At 37.2% G+C, this 25,864-nt stretch overlaps 1 protein-coding gene across 1 annotated transcript; it reads left to right on the forward strand.

Annotated features, from left to right (window-relative positions):
- The first annotated feature begins 6,261 nt into the window (after positions 1-6,261).
- LOC145014760 (uncharacterized) lies at positions 6,262-10,800 on the forward strand. Its single transcript, XM_078973205.1, has 4 exons — positions 6,262-8,005; positions 8,453-8,707; positions 9,278-9,336; positions 9,709-10,800. Exons 1-4 carry the CDS (start codon positions 6,262-6,264, stop codon positions 10,798-10,800), a joined length of 3,150 nt encoding a protein of 1,049 aa, XP_078829331.1.
- Positions 10,801-25,864: the final 15,064 nt, after the last annotated feature.

The following is a 25,864-nucleotide window of genomic DNA, read 5'->3' on the forward strand; positions in this document are numbered from 1 at the left end:
TGGAAGGTAAAACTGATGAATTCCCAAATTTGGAAGACTTTCCAAGGAGTTCGAGAGTACGTCTATGGTAGAAAACGAAGTTCTACAGCCAAATAAATATAGATGGACGAAGCAGGTGTGGCAATGCAAGTTAGATATTAGGTTAATCTCATGAAACCCCAATATGGTTGTATATGAATTTTCTGGTGCGGTAGGAGTAGGATTTCGAGGACGAAATCTCTATAAATGGGGGAAAGTTGTAACACCCCATTTTTCACCTTATAGTATAAACAACTAGTCAAGTAAATAGGCATCTTTGATAAAAGACTATTGGGAATAAATAGTCTTGACAAAACTCGTAGTAATTGCAAAACCAAGACCATGTGTATAGAGAATGTCCAAATTTGACTTTATAAGAGGAAGTTATGATTTTTAGAAGTTTCAGCACAACAGGGTACTGTCACACCCCCAAAACTGAACGGCGAAAATATTGAGGGGTGGAGGACTTCATTTGTAGTATCACAACAATGCATAATAGAAACCAAAGTACAACATTTATTACATAAGATTTTAAGTTTACAACTGTGTTTCAAAAAGTATAATTTACAAACATAAATATAAAGAAACTTGGTCTTCCTTTAAACGAGTTGGTACCTGTTTACTGCTTTCCTAAAAATACAAGTAGTTTTGAAAGGAGTGTCAACAATTAAGTTGGTGAGTTCATAAGTATGTTATATAAATAACTTGTTGTTTGTTCTATGAAATATGTATTTGTTCTTTCAGAAAATCCTATATTTTCTGTTGTATATACCTTTGTTTTCAGAAGTAGTATAGTCTTAACCTTCCATAAGACTTTGAAAAATAAGATAACTCAGAAATTGTATAGTATTCTATACCTATACTTGTAATAAAACTTGTGAAATAGTATTATAGTTTTAATATATTAAAACTATATAAAGTTGTTACTTATTCTTACACCAAATTTAATTATCAATTTCAAAGTTGTGAGTTGTCATAACCATACTTGATGACCTAAGCCTCGCCTGAAACACAACGTTCTTCAGGCGTTGTAATACGGTACAACAATTGTCATCCCAAGCCTGCCGGCTTGACTATAGCTAACAGTCGAGATGTGGGATTGTCAATCCCATATAGATCTATATACAAGTGTCACACTCTCCCTCAAGGAGACTCTGGTTATAACTTTCAGGGCTTTTTTTTATACTTGAATAAGTACTTGAAGTGTGTCTCACAATTACCTTATTGATAATTTTGTGTAAAATATTGAAAAGTATTCTTGAAATAGTCATATCATAACTATATTATAAATTATACTTAATATAATTTATATATATCTGATTTCATCAGAAACTCTGATTATGTAGTAAAAACATGTACTTCCATAAAGTATATTAACAAGTTTGTATGAATAATAAATTATACCTATTATAATTTATATGTTTATTGTAGCAAATAATTCCAAATGAGTGCAATAGTTTATTTACAATAATAATATAACAAAAGAATAAGTTTTATCATTTACGTGAAAATTTCCTAGTATTTTACTTGTATTTCCCCCCTAAAACATTATAAAAATAGTGAAAACATAGGGGTATAAACTCACTTGATAGATAGTAAATTGGATAGAGTTTTGACAGGAGAGAGGTTACTTCTCGGGAATCTTGGGGCTTGCTCGGGGTCTAAGGTATGCTTCGGGGGCTTTAGGGGTTGTTGGTGAGGTTTTAGAAGTGAAAGGAGTGAAAGATATGAAGTGTTGGTGAAAAAGTGGCTAAAATCCAAGATGTCTCGCAGCCTTTATATAGGCGCGAGGGTTTGGTCCGAAGGGGAGTCACCAGACACGCGGCGTCAGCAGCAAAGGCCACGTGCGAAGTCGGAAGCAGCAGCGTGCGAGGCTCGAATTGGACCAAAGTTCGGTCCAATGGTAAGGGGGCACGTGCGAAGCGGAGCGAGGGAGGAGAAGCCGCGTGGCTCGGCTCGCAGGATGCCACCGGTGCGAGGCGCGTCGGCTTCCGATTGGCCCTAGGTTTCGGACGAATCAGCATGCAACACGGGGCGGACACAGAAGGCTGCTGATGCGAGATGATGTGGCCCGGGTACTGTTCATGCGAAATTATCCGGATTTTTACTATTTTTCTTTATTTTTGAGCCAAAAACTTGTAAAATTCATAACTTTCGCAGACGGACTCCGTTTTTGATGTTCTTTATATGGACGCATAGGTAAAATTATACTCTACAACTTTCATTTAGACTTTGTCGGCTAGTTTTGTTTTTATTTTTAATATTATTATTTTTAACAGACCGGGACAGGAAAATCCGTTAAAAATTCATACCTTCTTTATCCGACGTCCGTTTTCGCCAGACTTTTTACCGCTGTACTAGTATTAACGAGACCTTCAATTCTCGTTTAAGTTGTTTCGGTTAAAACTTGTTCGATCTTTATTTCGAGTCTTTAGTTGTCTACCGTTAATTCGAACTTTAGAAAAATCATAACTTCTTCGTACGAAGTCAGATTCAAATGTTCAATATATGAAAGTTCATTATTTTTACGAGTTCTACAACTTTCATTAAGGTCGCTAAGGCTAAATTGTAGTTTATCAAAAACTCACTTTTTACGTGAAATAGCGTTTGCCGGATTTGTCGCGAATCTTCGATTGGTCAAAACTTCTTTGTTATAACTCGGTTGTGGGAGTTCTTTATATTTTTAGAATCCTTGTTAAAATTTCTATGACTTGGTTCATTCCAATTGAGATTATTTAACAGTTAAATTTTGAGGGTCAATTATGTAAATATACCCAATATGATAAAAAAATTCTTTATTATTTCAAAAAGAACTACAAACTACATAGGTTTGAAATAACGGTTTGTTACAGGTACGCCAGAGAAACTGAAATAGAAACTGGTCGATTGTTAGGAAAAACAATCTAAATGAGAGTTGAAGATCTCGTCCATATGATTTCGTCAATATAAAGATAGTCGAGAACGAAATTCATATGAGAGAATTATGATTTTTATATAAGATTTAACAGTCTAAGCCTATTAAAAATATATATTTAAAATTAAAGTGAGAATTAGCCGACAATGTCTAAACGAAAGTTGTAGATCTCATTGATAGCTACACGTGGATATAAAGAACGTTGATAACAGAGCTCGTATGAAGAAGATACAGAATTTACAAAATCCATATTTTGCACGGCACGCATAAAGCATGCGACACGCACCTTCTAGAAGGTGCAACATGGACCTCATGGATTTGGCATGTGGAAGACAATAGATGGATCAACATTACCCTATGGCGCGATGTGCACCTATGGTGTGCAGTGCACATGTTTAATATATATATATATATATATATATATATATATATATATATATATATATATATATATATATATATATATATATATATATATATATATATAGTGCTCCGACTTCATTTGTTTCTCACACATCTTTTCACTAAACTCTCTCTAGAAACCCCCACTCCTCGAGTTTGACCTTTTTGGGTTTTTGGAAAGCTTTAGCAAAGCTCTGAGGCAATGACTCGGGAAAATAGAAGTGCTCAGTATCAAGGTCCTTCCCACGACTTTTTGGCTTTCCCCCTAGGAATCTCTGTAAGTGAAGCTATGCTTACTAGATTTTTAGGTTAGCTCATATTCGTAATTATAGTCGTTATTAGGAACCTATAAATTCTAGATTCTTTAGTAATTCCTAGCCTATTGTTAGGTGCTACTTGTGCACCTTTTTGCACACCTTTCAGTCCCATTTTATGCATATAATTAGCATAATTGTTCTTCCTTTTCCTTGCATTTTATCATATTCATTTTAGTCTCTAGAACAACCTTATTTGCACACTTTTATATCTTTTTCAGGTAAACCGGAGGTTGGAATGCGCTTTGGGAAGTGTCGGGAAGCATTGGTGGAGATTTCGGGACGATCGGGCGAAGAACGAAAAAGTTGGAAAAATCAAGTTTGGATTTGGAGTTAGAGAGGTACACGGGGCGTGTTGAATTTACACTGAAAAGTGGGCACGGGGCGTGTTTGACCAAAATGGGAGCTGTTGACCATGCTGAACACGACCCGTGTCAGTTTAGCCTATTTTAACACGGGCCGTGTTCGACCCAAAAACCAACTTTTGGCAGTTTTTCCTATCTTTCATATTATGGGTTGAGGGTCATTTGGACAGAAGAAGAACATACCAGAGCACCGTTGGAGAAGGAAATTCGAAGCTTTTTGCAAGGGTTTGTCCGTTAATCATTTGTAAACATTAATTCTTGTTTTTGTAAGTTGTAATTACACTTAATTTCATCTTTTAGACTTGTGATCTTGTTCTAGCCATGTGTGGCTAGAACCCTAATTTCTCCAATTTCATTTTTTGACTTCTTGGTAGTGACTTCATTCATATGACATGATATTTGTTCTTAATTTCTATTTAATGAATTTGATTTTGCTTCAATCGAATGTTTGATTCTAATTATGATTCTTATTGGCCATTTGAATTAGGGTTAGGTCATTCAAGTTATCTCTTTTACAAAATCCGTAATTGTTTTGTGAAATTGAACAAGTAACAAACATTAAATTAATCTCTATTGAATGAATTTAGTGTAAATCTTATTCATACACTTTTACACTCCCGAGCTTATGAGGGGTATTGGGTGTTGTTGGGAACATTCACATAAAGCTTCATGTAATCTTATAATCTAATCCTAAGAGCTTGTTTAGATTAGGTTAATAAGGTTAGGGTTAATCAAAGAGCTTGTTTTGGTTAATTAATATGGTGAATGGGAAGTGTTAGAGCTTATTAGCACTTTCAAGTACCAACTTATATAGAATTGAACGAATATTGTGTCATCTTGGAGTCACATTGCTAAATTGTCATACATGGGGTTGGAGTCCTCACAAATTCTGAATTTAATTCACGCATTTAATTGATTGCTTATGTTTTTAATTATTTGTTTAATCATTACATTCTAAACCCCCCCTTTTTTTACTATTGGTGACTATAGTACCTTGTGCAAATAGGTATAGACCAATTGTCCTGTGTCTCTGTGGATCGACCCTGCTTGCCTTGTACTACCTTTTAGTGCAATATAGTGGGATTATTTTGGAGTATATCGTACCCCTTTATTTGTTGGGTTTGACACGCCTAACAAATTGGCGCCGTTGCCGGGGACACGGTGTTACTAATTGTTTATGCCTAGATCTTTTCGTACAGGTACGCCATTGCCAATTGATTCGGAGATAGAGAAGACTGCAAAGAAGTTAAGGAAGCAAGCCAAGCTTCGTAAGAGGCAACCAGTTTCCGGTACTTCTTCATCAACCAATCCCCCGGTCATCAACATTTGGGAGGACATAACCCTCTCAAGTGTATCCGCATCAGAAACAGAAAGCCCATCACTCTCACCACAAACAACCTCACCCATAAAAACCAATCCACCCTCTTCACCTATTAATAATATCCTAAACAGTTCACCTTCAAAAACCACAACCAATTCTCAAGCCATGGCACATAACCCCGGAGGGACTCAAGGTCCTCCAAACCCACCACCCGAACAAACTCTTCGTCAATGGTCAAGACAAGAGGTGACTCAACAACCTCTTTGCATCACATACCCAGCCGCCACCAACTTGGAACTAAAATCCGGGCTTATCCATTTACTCCCAACTTTTAGAGGATTGGAGAACGAAGATCCTCACAAGTTCCTCACCGAGTTCCATGTAGTATATGTGGGTATGAAACCACACAATGTCACGGAGGACCAAATCAAGCTTAGGGCATTCCCCTTTGCGGTGCAAGACGCGGCCAAAGATTGGCTTTATGACCTTCCACCGGGGACGGTAACTACTTGGGTAAATCTTGCGAGATTGTTTTTGGACAAATATTTTCCCGAAATGAAAGCTTCAGCCCTACGACGGGAAATTATCGGAATCAAGCAACACAAAAGAGAAGCTTTCCACACATATTGGGAAAGATTCAAGAAACTTTGTGCTCGTTGTCCAAAGCACGGGATCACTGAGTACCAGCTCCTTCAATATTTCATTGAAGGAATGACTCCAATGGAAAGAAGGCTTCTTAACGCCTCTAGTGGTGGATCTTTGCCCGATAAAACCCCAACTGAGATCCGAAATCTAATCAAGAACATGGCTGAAGATTCCAAACATTCAAGCCATGATGAAGAATGGTACACGGATGCACCCCGGGGTGTAAAAGAAGTACAAACTCCTTAGATTGAAGCTCAATTGTCCGAGCTCACGAAAGTAGTCATGATGTTGGCCAAAGACAAAGGTGTGCAGTCCATGCCCCGCCGGTGCGGTATTTGCACCCAAGTGGGGCATCCAACTGATATGTGCCCACAACTCCAAGAGGAAGATTATGAAGAAGCGAAAGTCATGGGAGGCTATTCGGGGGCAAATCAAAGAGGTTATGAGCAACCAAGAGGTGATCAGCGATGGAACAATAATCAAGGGTGGGGAGGCAATCAACAAGGGAACTATCAGCACAATCAATCGCATCAATATCAACCAAGACCACCATTTCCTCAAAATCAACCACGACCACCATTCCAACCTCAAAATTTCCAACCAAGGCATCCACAACAACCCCCTCCCCAAGCGAGTTCTTCAAGTATGTCCTTAGAAGACATAGTAAAAAGCCTTGCCACAAGTACTCAAATCTTTCAACAAGAAACCAAGGCAAGCATAAAAAGCTTGGAACAACAAGTATCACAACTTGCTCAGTCCGTGAGTAAGATGGAGTCGCAAGGCAAGCTACCCTCTCAAATGGAGAAGAACCCAAAACACAATGCGTGTGCAATTACATTAAGAGGTGGGAAAAGCTATGAAAATCCAAAGATGCCGGAAGAAGAAGAAGAAGAAGAGAAGGAGATTGAGGTGGAAGAAGCTATCAAAGAAGAGGAAAAGAAGAGTAATCCAAAGTCTAAGAAACTAATAGAATCTGAAGTGAAAGTCACACCAGCTCCATTTCCTTCAAGGCTGGCAAGCACCAAAAGAGAAAGGGAAGATGACGAAATCATGGCCATGTTTCGAAAGGTTGAAATCAATATCCCTCTTCTAGATGTCATTACACAGATTCCTAGATATGCTATGTTCCTTAAGGAACTTTGCACATCTAAGAAAAAGCTTAAAGGAAATCAAACCGTGAAGGTTGGTGAAAATGTCTCAGCCGTGTTACAAAAGCGGCTACCGAAAAAATGCAAGGATCCGGGTGTTTTCACGGTTCCTTGCAAAATGGGTAACTTTTTTGTACCACGTGCCATGCTTGATCTTGGAGCATCAATTAATGTTTTACCTTATTCAAGTTATAAGACAATGGGAATTGGACCTTTATCAAAAACCGGAGTTATCATTCAACTTGCTGATCGGTCTTTGGTACATCCGAAAGGTGTATTGGAGGACGTGTTAGTGCAAGTTAATGAGCTCGTTTTTCCCGTTGATTTTTATGTTTTAGACATGGGTGATGAAAACACCCCACAATCGAGCTCCATCCTTTTGGGGAGACCCTTTATGAGTACCGCAAAAACAAAAATAGATGTAGCCAATGGTACTTTGTCAATGGAATTCGATGGTGAGGTAATTAACTTTAATATCTTTGAAGCCATGCGTTATCCTAGCGATATTCATTCTTTAAACTTCATAGATGTTATTGATTCATGTACTAATGATTGCTTTGAGATGTCAAGCCAAGATGTGCTAACCACCATCTTGAGCAAACACTTTGATGAGACAGGGATTAAAGAGTTGGCTGACAAGTACACATTGGAAGACGAATTGATCGAAGTAATTGATTCCTTGGAGAAAGCACAACCCATGAGAGTTGAACCACCCCGCATGAAGCTAAAAAGTTCTAATCCGAAACTTCTCCCATCCATAGTACAGCCGCCGACTCTTGAGTTGAAGGCTCTTCCCGACCATCTCAAGTATGCCTATCTTGGAGAGGAAGAGACACTACCAGTGATAATTTCGACTAAGCTGGCACGAGAAGAAGAAAAAGAGTTAGTTGGAATTTTGAAGAAATACAAGGAGGCTATTGGTTGGAGTATTGCAGATATAAAAGGGTTGAGCCCATCATTATGCATGCACAAAATACTGATGGAAGAGGACTTCAAGCCAACCCGTGAAGCACAGAGGAGGTTGAATCCACCTATGATGGAGGTGGTCAAAAAGGAGATCATGAAGCTCTTGGATGCAGGTGTAATCTATCCTATTTTTTATAGTAAGTGGGTGAGTCCTGTGCAAGTAGTCCCGAAAAAAGCTGGAGTTACCGTTGTCAAAAACTCTGAAGGGGAATTGGTACCCACCCGTGTGCAAAACGGGTGGAGAGTTTGTATCGATTATAGAAAGCTGAATGCTTCCACCCGCAAAGACCACTTCCCTTTGCCATTCATTGATCAGATGTTAGAACGATTGGTCGGGAAATCCCATTACTGCTGCCTTGATGGTTTCTCTGGTTTTCATCAAATTCCGGTTGCACCGGAAGACCAAGAGAAAACCACATTCACATGTCCCTTCGGCACCTTTGCGTATAGACACATGCCCTTTGGTTTGTGCAATGCACCCGCAACCTTCCAAAGATGTATGGTGAGCATATTTTCAGAATATGTCGAAAATATCATAGAGGTTTTCATGGACGATTTTACTGTTTATGGAAACTCTTTTAATGAATGTTTGCAAAATCTCACCAAAATCTTACAAAGGTGCATTGATACGAACTTAGTCCTTAATTATGAAAAATGCCATTTTATGGTCGACAAGGGCTTGATACTTGGACATGTGATGTCCCAGAAAGGATTAGAAGTTGACAAGGCCAAAACAGATATTATTAAGAGCTTACCATACCCGACAAATGTTCGGGAAGTACGTTCTTTTCTTAGCCATGCAGGTTTTTATCGGTGGTTTATAAAGGATTTTTCCAAGATTACGGTACCGATGTGTCAACTTCTACAAAAGGAGGCTGATTTTGAGTTTGGTGATGAATGCAAAAAGGCATTTGACCTTTTGAAAGATTTGTTGACATCCGCCCCCATTATTCAACCGCCAAATTGGGATCTTCCATTCGAAATCATGTGCGATGCTAGCAATACCGCGGTTGGGGCAGTTTTGGGACAAAAGGTTGACCGAGCACATCATGTCATCTACTATGCATCAAAGACCCTTGATAGGGCACAAGGCAACTACACCACAACAGAGAAAGAGTTGCTTGCTATTGTCTTTGCTTTGGAGAAGTTTCGACAATACCTCCTTGGAACTAAAGTGATCATATATTCGGACCATGCAGCCATAAAGCACTTGCTTACAAAGAAAGACTCAAAGCCAAGATTAATACGGTGGATGCTGCTTTTGCAAGAGTTCGATATTGAGATCAAAGACAAGAGTGGAAAGGAAAATCTGGTTGCGGATCATCTAAGTCGCATCGTATCACCCGAAGATGGTATACCCATCTGTGACACATTTCCGGATGAGAATCTATTTGCAGCCAAAGAGGCACCATGGTATGCAGATATCGTCAACTACTTGGTCACAAGTCAATTTCCCCCAGATTCATCCCGTTGGCAAAGAGACAAAATCAAAAAAGAAGCCAAACGATACATATGGGATGAACCTTACTTTTGGAAGTACTGTGCGGACCAAGTAATTCGCAGGTGTGTTGAGCAAAAAGAGGTACAATCTATCCTTAATTTTTGTCATTCCTATGCTTGTGGTGGTCACTTTGGACCCCTAAGGACAACTAGGAAAGTTTTAGATAGCGGATTCTTTTGGCCTTCTATTTTCCATGATTCCTATGTACTTTGTGCACATTGTGAAAAATGCCAAAAATTCGGGTCCTTAAGCTCTAGAAATCAAATGCCCCTTACCCCTATTCTAGTATGTGAAATTTTTTATGTATGGGGCATTGACTTTATGGGACCATTTCCACCCTCTTTTGGTTGCTCTTATATTTTGTTAGTAGTGGACTATGTGTCCAAATGGGTGGAGGCTAAGGCCACCCATACTAATGATTCCAAAGTTGTGGTTGATTTCCTTAAGGTACAGATTTTCTCACGGTTTGGCACACCAAAGGCGCTCATAAGTGACCGCGGGACCCATTTTTGCAATCGGGTGCTAGAAGTTGTTTTGAAGAGATATGGAGTGACACACAAAGTCTCAACGGCTTACCATCCCCAAACCAATGGACAAGCAGAAGTCTCAAACAGACAAATCAAAAGTATCTTGGAGAAAACAGTCAACCCAAACCGCAAAGACTGGAGCTTGAGGCTAGATGATGCCTTATGGGCATACAATACTGCTTTTAAAACTCCCATTGGTATGTCCCCATATCGGCTTGTGTTTGGTAAAGCATGTCATCTCCCAGTTGAGCTTGAGCATAAAGCTTTTTGGGCGGTAAAGAAATTCAACCTGACTGAAGATGAGGTGGGAAATAAAAGGAAACTGGATATCCAAGAGCTAGAAGAGATTCATAATGATGCATACGAAAGTAGCATGATCTATAAGGAGAAAACAAAAGCATATCATGACAGAGCAATCTCCCGAAAGACCTTTATACAAGGACAAAAGGTGTTGCTTTATCACTCGAGATTCAAGCTAATTTCAGGAAAGTTAAGATCAAGATGGGTCAGTCCTTTCGTGGTCACAAGGGTGTTTGACCATCGTGCAGTGGAACTCACGAGCAAGCAAACGGGTAAAACATTCAAAGTTAATGGTCACAGGTTGAAGCCGTTTTATGAGGGATTTGAGGTGAAGAATGAAGAGGTAGAAGAGTTGGAGAACCCCACATACCAAGAATGAATCACACCTGGGGGACAAAGTCGAGCCAACGACCTAAAACAAGGGCAGCTAACCGGGAGGCAACCCGGGGGTATTTTCGTCATTTTTCGCTAAAACATTTTGTTCTTTGCATTCTTATTTTTTTTAGTGTTCCAAATGTGTTTTGTCATTGTTTTCAAACCAAAAGAACGGACCTTGGGGTGGAAAAGTACTTCATTTCCGAGAGAGGGAAAATTTCAAATTCAAAAAGTGGGGATTAGCATCCAGGGACCAACACGGGTCGTGTCCCATTTTAGCCTTAATGGAACACGGGTCGTGTTAATGAAAAAAAGTCCCAAATTCTTCCAGAGAGCAACACAGGTCGTGTCCCATTTTAGCCTTAATGGAACACGGGTCGTGTTAATGAAAAAAAGTCCCAAATTCTTCCAGAGAGCAACACGGGTCGTGTCACATTTTAGCCTTAATGGAACACGGGTCGTGTTAATGAAAAAAGTCCCAAATTCTTCCAGAGAGCAACACGGGTCGTGTTGATTTTGGCCTTGACCCAACACGGGTCGTGTTCGACTATATCTCAGCATAAACCCCCCAACACGGGGCGTGTCAATTTTGCCTGCTGAGACACGGGTCGTGTCCGTGCAGCAGTTACCCCTCTTTTTAAAGAAAAAAATCTGGATTTGACCTCATTTATCCCCACTTTCACTTCCTAACAACCCCTCTCTCCCAACAAATACCTTAGGTCCGATTTTCATCAAATACCTTTCAATTTCTTCAAGATTTTCACTGTCATCTACAAAAAGGTTTGATTTTCATCATCTACACTTCATCTTCTCCATCTTAAACACCATTTTCTTGCATTTTAATGGTGGATTTGGGGGTTTTGACAAACCCTAGATCCGAAAATTCTCACTTGATTTTGGTGTTTTAGTGTCTCAATCTTGAAAGGGGCAAGCTTGGGGAGGTTAAAGAAGATCTTTTCCATCAAGAACAACACGATCCAACACACGATTCGGTAAATTCTTTCCAATTCCTAACCTTTGAATTTTGTGTTCTTGAGTCAAATACTTGAAAGTGTGGTCTATTTGGACTTGATTCTTAGTTGGAAATCTTTGAAAACCAAATTTCCCGCGAAATTTTGGTGGCCAAGTTCAAAGTTGACTGGACCCTTCAACAGTTGACTTTTTGACATTTTGACCCGTTGACTTTTAATCTGTCCCAAACTTGACTATGGAAGCTACATCTTCCAAAAGACCAAGACAAACCAAATCATCCGCCCGCCGTCGGAAGCCTAGATCTCCATCACCTCCATCCAGATCTCCCTCACCTCCATCTAGGTCCCCAACACCCCCAGCCGACCCGTCTCATTTTGGTGTCGTATGTCTTGGCCCAGTTCAACAGGGCAAACTTGAGTCATTCCTTAAACGAGGTCATGCCATCCAAAAATTCGCGCATGTTCCAACCTTGAAAGAGTTGCATGTTTACAATCAAGTCAAAACCCTGTTTCGCAACATAGGGTGGCACGGCTTGTTGAGGGTCCATGAATTGAGCTATAAAGTCCCAACAGCTGAGTTTCTATCCTCGGTTTATTTAGATCATGGGATCCTCTACTTCCGTCTAATGAATCAAGACTATGAGATCTCCTTGGATCAAATCAATGCCATTGTGGGGGCCCCAACGGAAAACACATTTGGCCCCACTGATCCAATCCAAGGATACTATGACATGACTTGGTGGACCCAGCTCACCCAATTACATCCATATGTCTCTAGCGCTGCTAAAGCCTCATCACTTATCCATCTTGTGATTAAGGTAGCTCACAGAATCATTGCTTCGCTCGTCGCCCCTAGAGAGGAGCAAAGCACCATTAGCGCGCTGGAACTTAAAATTCTTTATGCAATGACCCATCCCGAGAATAACCTCATTCCTCATTATGGTCGGTTTCTGTGCCACAAGCTCATCCGCCTTAGCGCATCCCGATCGGGAAAGATTGTTTGTGGGGGTATTGTCAGCATGCTCGCCAAGAGCGCCCACATCCGAGCCCCATACCCCGGTCCCCACCAGCCACTGCCGGGTGAGCCTTATCTCACCACCACTGTCCTTGAGTCCATGCGACTCTTCTGCTCGGCAGGCGATGGTACACACCATTGGATCGTGGGTCAAAATCATGATCCCAAGCTCCTCATCACACCAGAAAATAAAGGCATTCTTGATTTCCGAAATCCCATTCATATGACTGATTAGAAAATCATTCCATACATCTTCCCCCACTCTTATTCCACCGAGGTCGATGAGCAAAGCGAAGAAAACAAGGAAGATGGTGATGATGATGATGAAGAAGAGGAGGAGCCTCACCATGCTTCTCCCATTTTGCTGCACCCCCGCCTTATCATCAACAATATATGGACGAATTCCAATCAATCCATACCCGCCTCGACACCTATCAGCAGGATATTACCAGCCTGACCCAGAATTTTTCCACCTTCACCACCCAGTACGCTCGGGATCAAGAGCGTCAACGCAAACATGAGGAGGACTTTTGGGCTTGGACCCGAAACCCCAGCTACTATCCTCCTCCTCCACCTCCGTTTTAGGTTGTTCCACCCTCTCCAAGCATCGGGGACGATGCTTATCTTTAAGCTTGGGGAGGGGTAGACTTGTATTTTAGGTTCACTCATTCTCATGCATGCATTTTCTTATTTTCAAAGTTTTCCTTAAAGCTCTTATTTTTCCTTATTTTCAATTTTTTTTTCTTTAAAAAGGTTCACTCATTCTCATGCATGCATTTTCTTATTTTCAAACTTTTCTCAAAAAAAAATGTACGAGATGATGACACTCTTTACATACAATTGCTCCATGAAATGAAAAATACCGAAGCAACCGGATTGTTACCGGAAGCATAGAATCAGCTGTCATAACTAGGGGACCCAAATACCGTAATTCGAGACCCTACCCTCAGATAATAAAAAAAAAATATTGAAACGTTTTTTGGGCGGTAATAACAGCTTTAGGATGATTTGCTTTTGAATGTTTAAAAAGAATCTTTATGGGCAACTCTGAACCCACAGAACACAGACCTATTTGTTGACACGCGTTACCCCCGCGGTAACAGAGAGCTTATGTATCAGACCCACACAGTCAAGAATGAAGGAAGGGTACAACTGTCATATCCAGTACCCTAATCAGAATTTCAAATGCCAAAACGAAGAAATCTAAAGAAATTCCAAAGATGGAGATTGAAGAATCCAAATTCAAAACGAAGTACAAATCAAAGTTCAATCAAATCAAAAGCCAACTCAAGTCAAATATGGCGAATGAAGAACTGTGTGATATGATACTTGTGGCTCTCGAAAAAGTGAAAGCATAGGAGCTGAGCCCCTTCGGGTGGGCTCACTGTTTCAGCGAAAGCTGATTCGCCGTGACGGGTTCTTAAGGAGGCGTCGATTCTGATTCTTGGCCATCTAGTCTTAAGGACATGAAATCCGGACTATGTTATTTTCTCCCATAAATCTTAGTAAGGTATAAAGATTAAATAAAACTTTGGTTGGATTATTGGGTTACACCGTTTCGGGTCTTCCTCACATTGAGAGTCTGTGATATGTGGAAGGAAACAGGATGGTTGCCAAGGTATCAATGATCGAAGCCCTATTGATGTAAAGTCTGATCGTACCTTTATTTAGTTACAAAAGTACATATTTTGTGTTTGTTCTTAATCTTCTTTTCTTTTGCTTCATTTTGTTTCTCAAGTGAATTTTGTACATATTTTCATGGCATTACATTGCATGCATTCATTCTTAACCTTTAGGATCCTTCATCCCCTTTTCGTTCTAAGTTTTTCTTTCTGCCATCTAGAAATTGTCCTGTTGTCCGGTTCTTGTTCTTTCTTGAGGACAAGAAAGGTCTAAGCTTGGGGAGATTTGTTAGGTGCTACTTGTGCACCTTTTTGCACACCTTTCAGTCCCATTTTATGCATATAATTAGCACAATTGTTCTTCCTTTTCCTTGCATTTTATCATATTCATTTTAGTCTCTAGAACAACCTTATTTGCACACTTTTATATCTTTTTCAGGTAAACCGGAGGTTGAAACGCGCTTTGGGAAGTATCGGGAAGCATTGGTGGAGATTTCGGGACGATCGGGCGAAGAACGAAAAAGTTGGAAAAATCAAGTTTGGATTTGGAGTCAGAGAGGTACACGGGGCGTGTTGAATTTACACTGAAAAGTGGGCACGGGGCGTGTTTGACCAAAATGGGAGCTGTTGACCATGCTGAACACGACCCGTGTCAGTTTAGTGCAAATAAATACGGGGCGTGTTGTTGAACACGACCCGTGTCAGTTTAGCCTATTTTAACATGGGCCGTGTTCGACCCAAAAACCAACTTTTGGCAGTTTTTCCTATCTTTCATATTACGGGTTGAGGGTCATTTGGACAGAAGAAGAACATACCAGAGCACCATTGGAGAAGGAAATTCGAAGCTTTTTGCAAGGGTTTGTCCGTTAATCATTTGGAAACATTAATTCTTGTTTTTGTAAGTTGTAATTACACTTAATTTCATCTTTTAGACTTGTGATCTTGTTCTAGCCATGTGTGGCTAGAACCCTAATTTCTCCAATTTCATTTTTTGACTTCTTGGTAGTGACTTCATTCATATGACATGATATTTGTTCTTAATTTCTATTTAATGAATTTGATTTTGCTTCAATCGAATGTTTGATTCTAATTATGATTCTTATTGGCCATTTGAATTAGGGTTAGGTCATTCAAGTTATCTCTTTTACAAAATCCGTAATTGTTTTGTGAAATTGAACAAGTAACAAGCATTAAATTAATCTCTATTGAATGAATTTAGTGTAAATCTTATTCATACACTTTTACACTCCCGAGCTTATGAGGGGTATTGGGTGTTGTTGGGAACATTCACATAAAGCTTCATGTAATCTTATAATCTAATCCTAAGAGCTTGTTTAGATTAGGTTAATAAGGTTAGGGTTAATCAAAGAGCTTGTTTTGGTTAATTAATATGGTGAATGGGAAGTGTTAGAGCTTATTAGCACTTTCAAGTACCAACTTATATAGAATTGAACGAATATTGTGTCATCTTGGAGTCACATTGCTAAATTGTCATACATGGGGTTGGAGTCCTCACAAATTCTGAATTTAATTCACGCATTTAATTGATTGCTTATGTTTTTAATTATTTGTTTAATCATTACATTCTAAACCCCCCCTCTTTTTACTATTGGTGACTATAGTACCTTGTGCAAATAGGTATAGACCAATTGTCCTGTGTCTCTGTGGATCGACCCTGCTTGCCTTGTACTACCTTTTAGTGCAATATAGTGGGATTATTTTGGAGTATATCGTACCCCTTTATTTGTTGGGTTTGACACGCCTAACACCTATAATACTGATTGATCTAGTTATGGGATAGGTTGTCTAGAATGGTTATGTTGGCTTGGTTGTTGGATTTCAGAAAGGCTATATGCTGAAATGGTCCTGCCTCCCAACTATCATACCTGGGTGATCCTTATTTGATAGAACTCCCGGTACTCATTGGGATTAGTGAAGATTCTAGTTTTCATTACTAGATCGTAATAGGAATTAATAGATTAAAGTGTTATTGGTTAATACTTGTTTGGTGCGTTATCCGTCAGTAGGATCGTCAGTAGAATCACTCAGATAACTGTCAATCTTCTGAGTCATTGTCAAGTTGAGTTCATCTCACTATACTATGTATTCCAGTATATATCCATGTATTTTAGGATATAGGAAGTAGTAGTGTAGAACCCATAATATAGTTTTCTATGTGTCAGTAGACCTGAATATGTAGTATCTATGTGCGTGATTGTTAATATGCTTATAAGTTATTATGATTTAGATAGGGGATGATGACGGAACGACAAATAGGTCGGGAGCCTATAGGCCCACGTGTTAACGAAATGGCATGTAGGCCATAAGTACACATTGATACGTGTTAACGAAATGGCATGTAGGCCTTAAGTACACGTGGACTCGTGTTTAAGACAAAATGGCGTGTAGGTTGTAAGTATAAAATATGTATATTATTTGTATGCATGTATAAGTATTATGTTATATGGTATATTGGGTAACTCACTAAGCCTAGCGCTTACGCAGTTGTTATAAATGTTTTTCAGGCACTTCATTGGTTCGTGAGAAGGGTAAGGTTCGTCTGTACTTATGCACATTCACAATCATGTTTTCCACATTATACTCTGATTTAATTGAAAATTCAATAAATAAAAATGAAATTTTTATTTGAAAAACCGGGATGTTACATAGCAATTAATTCCACCAACATATATTCCAAATCTAACATAGCATCCAATTCCTCCTACGGTACAAGGCATCACAAATCAGGCAACTCTATCCAACATCTGGAATCCATACTAGTATGTAGTTCCAAAAGCACAATCAACATGCATATATAGGCATCTATCCTAAAAACCTATCATGGAATCCTGAACAGATCCGTAGCTCTACTCTAGCATGCAATTCTCATACTCATTCCAAAAAATTTAGCATAACACATGTATGGGTATCTTGGGAAATACTTACTTGAGCTAGGCTAATTGCATGCATCGCACCCTTTATTCTTAAAACATTTTTGGAAAAATCATTTTTCTTTTTAAAATATTTTAGGAATCCTCAGTTTGATTTTAGACTCACCCAAGAATTTGCTCGAATCCCTCAAACCAAAGCTCTGATAACAACTTGTAACGTCCCAATAATACCGAGTAAAATTTCCATTTTACTTAGCTCTACTCTAGCATGAAATTCTCATACTCATTCCAAAAAATTAAGCATAACACATGTATGGGTTTATTGGGAAATACTTACTTGAGCTAGGCTAATTGCATGCATCACACCCCTTATTCTTAAAACATTTTTGGAAAAATCATTTTTCTTTTTAAAATATTTTAGGAATCCTCAGTTTGATTTTAGACTCACCCAAGAATTTGCTCGAATCCCTCAAACCAAAGCTCTGATAACAACTTGTAACGTCCCAATAATATTGAGTAAAATTTCCATTTTACTTTAGTCAAAACCATTGATTCATTATTCTAAAAGATGATCAGAGTAAAATTATTCTCAAAACATCATACTAAAATCATAAACAATCATGACAGATTAATCTTCAGGGGATGTAGTGAAATCAAGTCACGTCCTTCCTTTTGAAACCAAAAGTACCTGATATATTTTAAACATAAACTGTAAGCATGAAGCTTAGTAAGTTCCACAAAACACCGTATACTAAACGTACATAACATCTTGAAACTAAACTCGGTCTATTTCACCCCCGAGTCTATTTCAACTCCTTCAGTATCTTTCTACCGGTACCGGGTCTATTTCACCCCTGAGTCTATTTTAACTCCTTCGGTATCTTTGACCCGGTACTGGGTCAATTTCACCCCTGAGTCTATTTCAACTCCTTCAGTATCTTTCAACTGGTATGGATCTATTTTACCCCTACAGCTAAGCATAGATTCATATAAGCAAGATTCACAAAGACAACAAGAATATATAGACATATCAGCAAGTTTGACAAAGATAATGATCATCCTACCAACATAATCAAGTGGGTCGGCATTGGTGCCTTCAACCTATGAATATAGTGAAGAGACTCACCTGAACTACTCAAAAGAAGCCCAACAGCTACCTCAGCATCCGAATAGCCAAACCAAACTTCCTAAAACTAAACCGAGACCAATCCTTAGCCAAATACTCAATTCTACCGAAGTTTGTCAAAAATTCAAAATGGTAAAAAAAAGCAATGATTAACTTAATGAAAGTCAAATTCAGGTCATGACTATTCCTTGGTCACTTTGTGAGAGTGCAATGATAAAACAATTGCGATTTTGGGCACCGTCACGTCTTGAGACATCCTATATCACGTCGTGGATTTTGGTCAGTAGGCTAAAATCTTCATTAAGTGCTTAATCTCTTCAGAACAAGGCCCCTAACCTTAAATCTAGTCCCTAAATAGCTTCATAATGGGTAAAGTTTCCAACTTTATCATTTGGGATGGTCCAAACAACCAAGATCTATTCTTTAAGTCTCAAAGGGACCAAGAGTGCATCTTTCTCAACTAAATCCATTAAGTCCAAGTCTCAAACCTTCAGATCTAAATTAACAAGATGTTTAGATGGATAAAATTTCCAACGTTATCCATAATAATGTCTCAAGATTTCAAGATCTAAACTTTAATACACCAAATGGCCTAAATGAGCAAGATAACTTGCATGGCTGACAGGAAACGAAAAAGATCAAAACTTTCTTAGTCCATGAGGTTCAAGAAAACATTCTAAATTGAGCAAAAGGTGTTGGAGTCCAAATCTGAAACATACAATGTTCTTGGGATCTTAGAAAGTAATAAAGTTGCAAACTTTATTCCCAACTCTCACTCAAAACTCATTAAAATGGACCAAAACACCAAATATACTTGGATCGAAAGATGAAATGCAATAAAGCTTAGAACTTTATAATTTAAAAAGGTCTAGAAGGTAGATGAGAGTTGAGATCTTCAATTTCCAAGCGTCAAGGATCAATCTTGTATGAAAACATTGCTCCAAGACCACTAAATTCTTCAAAAATGGACGAGTGAGTATAAGGAGGCTCAAATCTTGAAAATGGAGGTTAGGGTTTCTCCCAAGAGGTTCTAGATATGACGGGGGCTAAGAAAATACCCTAAAACATGAATCCTTACCTTAAATAATTAATTTATCACATAAACAAGTAATTATGTCAAAATTAGATAATTATCCTTCAATTGGATGAGGATAATCATTAACTTATCATAAAAAAACGAATTTTATCAGTCAAAACAGTTTGTGGTAATGATCCTAATCGAATTCTGGCAAAAAAATCCCAAAAATCTGCAAACAGATGATCCAACTTGTCGAGTCAGGCAATGGACTCGTCGAGTTGGCTCAACTCGTCGAGTTCCTTCATAGGACTTGTTGAGTCCACCAGTCATAGAGCAGATTTCAATTTCCTTCAACTTTGAACAATTAATCAATGCATCAATATAACAAAAAACAACCTAGTCTCTGATACTACTAATGGGTTTTGAGCACTATAACAATTCTATGGTGCAGATACAACCCTAATGCTTTGGATCTAAGTTTTCTCAAGTTATACATGCAATTTTCATATTATCCAAAGCATGGACCCTTACTAGCATACAATTTTGAGATTTACAACATAAAACAAGTTAGATGAATACCTCTTTGTTGTAGCTTGTAGAACTTCACCTTTCAAGAGCTTAGTAGCTCAAATGTGATACCTCAAGTAAGTCACAAACACCAAGAACAATGGAGGATTATGAGAGAGAGGCTAAGAGGCACCAAAAATCGGCTAGGGGTTCTTCTTGGAAGTCTTGGCCAATTTTAGGAGTTTTGGGGTTACATTTATAGCGTGGAATTCCTAAGGTTTCAACTTGTAAACCCTAATTCATTCATTTAGGCCTTTAATCCAATAACTCATTTGATAGCCTTTTGGACTAACTCTTCATGGAATCTCACAATGATTTAGTGCATACCTAATCAACATGGATCATTAGCCCAAACTATATGTATCACTGATTTATTTAATCAATCCCAGTTAATTTAATCAGTCTGTTTTGATCACCAAATTAATTCCTAATCAATACCAATTAAATAATATGATTTCACAATTAGTATATTATTCTTATAATATATTAATAAATCACAAATATCCTCTTTCTCAAATATCCATCCTATCAAATTGCTTCGGTGAAGGCAACCTAAAAGGACCATACTACAATCGGGTCAAGTACATACCAATTATAGTTATGGGCTTAGACACCTAATCCAACAGTTTGGGCCCACTACTACCTTACACACCTATCCATATTTTCCTCAAGAACCATATTGAATCCTTTAAGTCACTCCACTAAAGAAAATCACACAATCCCTATGTTAAACAGCGTACATATCCCCACTGTAGTACTCCATAGACTCTCCTAGGAATCCTCGCCTTATTGGCCTCTACAATACTAAGAATATCTACCAACATCGTCGGTTGCCCTATGCATGAAAATTATACACAATATAGGATCATATAGACAGTCGAATAATGATTCTATCCTAAGCCCACAACCAAACAAGGAACATGAAATAAGGATAAATCAATCATTCTAAGGCTATATGATCCTAACCGTATACAATTTTTAAACATAAAACTTAGCAATTAACTCTGCCAATATAGATTCCAAGTAATACATAACATCCAATTCCTCTTAGGTGACAAGACATCACACAAATCAAACAATTCTATCATGCAATTCCTAAAGGTGTCCTTAGCCCTTCTCTAGCATGCAATTCACATAACAACATACTAATCATAATACTCAAGCATGGGTATTTAGGTAATCACTTACTTGAGCTCAGTTGATTTCACACATCACATCCCTTTCTTTGTAAAAATCTTCTTATAAAACTTATTTTCCTTTTCAAAAAGATTACCAATTCATTTTGAGTTCAAATACACCCGAGAGTGTGCCTGGATCCCTCAAACCAAAGCTTTGATACCAACTTGTAACATCCTAAAAATACTGATAAAACTTTTTCATTTTTTCAATCGTCAAATCCATACATAATGTGTTTCAAAATCAATCATAGTACAAATGTATCAAAATCATCAGAGTAAGATAACAATCGTCGGTGAGGAAAATAATAAGTGGATGTTGTGCATGTTTGGCCCTTTCCTTTTTGGACTGGAAGTACTTGAAAAATGATTAAGCCACAAACCGTAAGCACAAAGCTTAGTAAGTTACCAACCCAACATACATATAAATGGGCCCATCCCAACATATAGGATGGGCCCATTCCAACACATATATGCAAGATTCATAAAGACAACTAGCATCCTACACAGTATAGTGAGAAGACTCACTTGTTTCACGAGATCAGTTAAACCAAAGCTTACTGTTATGCGAACGACACTAAAATACACCTATTGAATCAAACAACGTCCTACCTTAGTCTAACCTCAAAAACTATCCATTTTGACTAAAAGTCAAACCAGTTTAACAACTCAACATTCAAGATCAAAGTCAACGGTCATTACTTCCATTAGCAGACCCTCACTTCGTGACCAGCCCCTGGTCACGTCGTGGAAAATTGATTCAATCTGGTCCCAACTCAGTAATGATTCAACTCAACTCATTTTCGATCCAGGCCACCATCACACCGTGATTTCCATGCCCTCACGTCATGATAGAGCCAATCCAAAAAATCGAGGAAATTCTCATCGTCACATCCTGACCACCAAATGGTCCTATCATGACTTCAGCAAAATAGGCAACTTAATGCATTTGGCCCTAACCTTAAAATCCATGCATTCTAACTTTCCAAATGGCCTTATAACTCTAAAATCTTCCTAAAAATCGATGATTTTAGGACATGCGTGTCTAATACATGTCTAGATCTCATATTTGGTCAAAAACGAAGAAAAATCACCAAAGCTCACATGCATGGGTCCAATATACATTCAATTTCCAGATTTGAACCGTATGATATACAAAGGACCTCAAGGATCCATAAAGTTGATAACTTTATGGAATCATACCATTCTAACTAACTCATATATGAAGAAAATGGGATAAAACCTTGGATCTAAAAACTTAGCATAAGAAAGTTTAGATATTGGACACTTATAAAAGTCCAAACTTACTCAAAATGAAGCCCCAAGATATCCAAGTCATTCACAACACTTCTAATGACTCATTCCTTCAAAAGAAAACACAAGCACCAAAATGAGCCTAAAATGGAGGAGAGTGATTAGGGTTTTCTTTTACATGTTTGGAGGTGATGGAGGTTGAGGGTGAAGGAAACCCTAGCCTATCACTTTCTATAAATAGGGTCCAAGTCCGAAATTAGGGTTTTACATTTGATAGGGTGTCACATCGTGACCCTTATAGTGTCATGTTGTGACACTTAAATGGCCTTTCCCTCATAATGTGCACGACGAAACGGTGCTTCCCTCATATCATGACCACCTTCAAATCCATATTTAACTTAAATTTGTGTACCTGGATGATCCGGATGTTACATGATTTCAAGTACAAAATGGAAATCCATAATGCAATAACTCCATTAAACCATACAATTTCAAACCATTACCATCTAAAACATATGATTTCAAGAACAACAAAACAAAAAAAAATGAATTCAAAAATCTGGAAAAAAATGCCCTTGTAATATCAAAGTTGAAACATTTACATTTCTTGAAAGTAAAAAATCATGAAAGTGACAAATCAAAACTAGAAAACATGAAATTTAGGTTATATATCCAAAATGATACATCACTAGAATCCATGGAATCAAATCTGAAAAGAAGTTACATCTCTTTGAGGTAACATATTCAAAGATATCATCGGTAATCCTTGGATAAACAAACCCGATAGACAAAGAAGATAAACATATATTGAACATGAAAAAAGACTTAAACATATAAGATGGACATACCTTGAAGATGAAGAAGGTGAATGATTTCAAACAATCACTATAATTCGTCGGAACATCATCGCCGACACTAATGTTTTTTGTCTTCCCCAATTTAATTTTTATGTTCCTTACATCTTGAATTGATGGTCTTTCTGTGTTGCTCCATCACGATGATTTCTTTATTGTGATGAAATAGAAGTGAATCCAGTAGATGATGGTTGAGGGATGAGGATGGAGAGAGTTTGGTGACTTAGGTTTTGGAATTAGGAATAACCAATACATATCTCCCGTAGAATCTCAATATGTATATTTTAGTTTCTTTTTCTTTTTTTTTTTACAAAAAAAGCCACATCTTTAATTATTCTTTCTTTTTTCTTTTTACATAATTTCCACTTTGTCAAGGAAACCGGATATTATAAGTTGTAGTCCTTTTTTAGCAGGTAAGTATAAAGTTTATTCCCCTAAACTACAAAAAAATGAGGGACCTTTTAAAACAAAAACGATAAGTTGGTTGAACTATAGTAATAATAACTGATACTTAAATTGTGTTTAGTCAATTAAATAAATAATATGATTATCTAATGTCCGGATAAAAATTTATATAAAAACCTTCAACCCACTATTAAAAACATAATTATAAACATATAATATTTTTTGTATACTATTTATATAAAATAAATTACATAATACTATGAGTTGTTATATAAAGACATTCTATTTTAAATCCAAAGAAGATCGCATAACTCATGATATATTTCAGAACACTTTTATATGAAAACTACAACTTTATTCTCTAGTATTTCATATAAAGTAATTAGAAAGAGAAAAAAAAAACAAGTATGAGTAACCAAGCATGTGAAATAATATTTTTATATAGATTAAATATTTCAATTGATTTGTCAGTTAAGTATAGTAATTTGAAGAGGTGAGAGTTTCAAATGAATATTATGCAAGAAGGAGACTTATCTTTAACCATATTGATTTGAATGATATTCTTTATATGATTTATAAAAGATAAATAATCGAAAAACGATCACATTATCCTTCAAGCATATCAGGATTCATATTGATTTCATAAACATTATTATCATCCCTACCCTAACACATAAAGGTAATGTGTAATTTATCCAAATATTTAAATTTTGAATCCTATTGTAAGATGAAATAAAAAAGAATAACGATTAAGTTATCTAAATATAAAAAGGTTGTTCATTATAGAAAATGTCTAATATTAATATATTATCCATAGCACTCTTAGTAGAAATTCTTTTCTAAAGAAAATATTGTTGTAAGTAGGGGTGACAACGGATGACTTGACAGGAGAAAAATACACAACATGAAACGAAATTGGCACTAAATTGAAATTTGAATTCGTGCTAATCTCATGTTCATGTCAAATGTAAAATACAAGTTGTTGTGACGTGTCGTGTTCGTGTTCAATATTCAACACAAAATTGATACAATTTAACATTTATTTGTCGTGTTTTTCGTGTTATGTATTATTATGTATTAATTGAATTAACTAATTGTTCATTTATGTTATCTTTGTCATATCGTGTTGTGTTTGTTGTTTTTTTAGTTGGTTCGTTTTCGTATAGTTAAAAAAACACAGTATCGTGTCATGTAATGTTTGTGTTACTTAAAACTTTGTCATTGTGTGTCATGTTAAACACAAACACGACACGATTGTCCGATTTTTCATACCTAGTTGTAAGGGGTTGATATCTATTTAATGCCTCTTTTTAGAAAATTATGAACCTTTTTTTTATCACATTACTTGAAAAAGAAATCAAATATCCTTTTATTTTTCTTCCCATAATCTTCTTAGACATTTAAGATTTTAACACTTATCATATTTAATAAAATTAATAAACTTTTATTATACTTGTCATCATTTAAAAACATAAGAGGCTTGAGTAGAAAGAAAAAATAGAAGAATATTTAATTTTTCTACTTAAAAACATCTATAACATCAAACTCAAATAAGATTTAACTAGTAAGTTTCTACCCCCGTTTTGCCGGGCACTGAACTTGTGCAAATACAAAAATGTAGGGAGCAAACTTGTAAATATACAAAACTCTTGTGCCTAGATTGTGAAACCAAAAATATATATGGACGAAACAAGACAATACATTTTGGAAGCGTGAGGTGCGTAATATGCAAATTTTCTTTTAGGTAAGGACTATTTTTGTAATTTTTTTAAACACATTGACCATTTTTGTAAAAAAAACTACAAAAATACCTTTTTTGTAAATACGAGAACAATTTATGTAATTTATTTTTTATACAGGGGTCAAACGTGCTAACATACGAAAATCTTAACATATAGATAGTGTTTTAAAAAAAAAACTCATAGGGGCCTTTTTTGTAAATTACAAAACTATAAGGATGAAATATGTCCGTAATGAAAACCCTGGTGGCAAAACTTTGAAATGCAAGAAATGTAAGGACGAAATTTGCCAATAATTAAAACATTAGTTAGTGATCATTTTGAGTTTGCAATCAGTATATATAATAATGTTCTACACAAATTAAGATCACACATATATATGTCTCGAAAGCAAAGTAACAATGATATGCTCATACTTTAACTTTGATGTC

The sequence above is a fragment of the Lactuca saligna genome, chromosome 9 (assembly GCF_052625555.1).
Source record: "Lactuca saligna cultivar CGN05327 chromosome 9, ASM5262555v1, whole genome shotgun sequence".
In the NCBI taxonomy this organism is placed as follows: domain Eukaryota; kingdom Viridiplantae; phylum Streptophyta; class Magnoliopsida; order Asterales; family Asteraceae; genus Lactuca; species Lactuca saligna.

Excerpts from the sequence above, each read along its gene's own strand:
- LOC145014760 (XM_078973205.1), top strand. The coding sequence starts at position 6,262 with ATGATGTTGGCCAAAGACAAAGGTGTGCAGTCCATGCCCCGCCGGTGC. Across the intron at positions 8,006-8,452 it reads GCTGGCACGAGAAGAAGAAA|ATGGTTTCTCTGGTTTTCAT; the intron begins AAGAGTTAGTTG and ends ACTGCTGCCTTG. Across the intron at positions 9,337-9,708 it reads AAGACTCAAAGCCAAGATTA|GCTTGTGGTGGTCACTTTGG; the intron begins ATACGGTGGATG and ends TGTCATTCCTAT.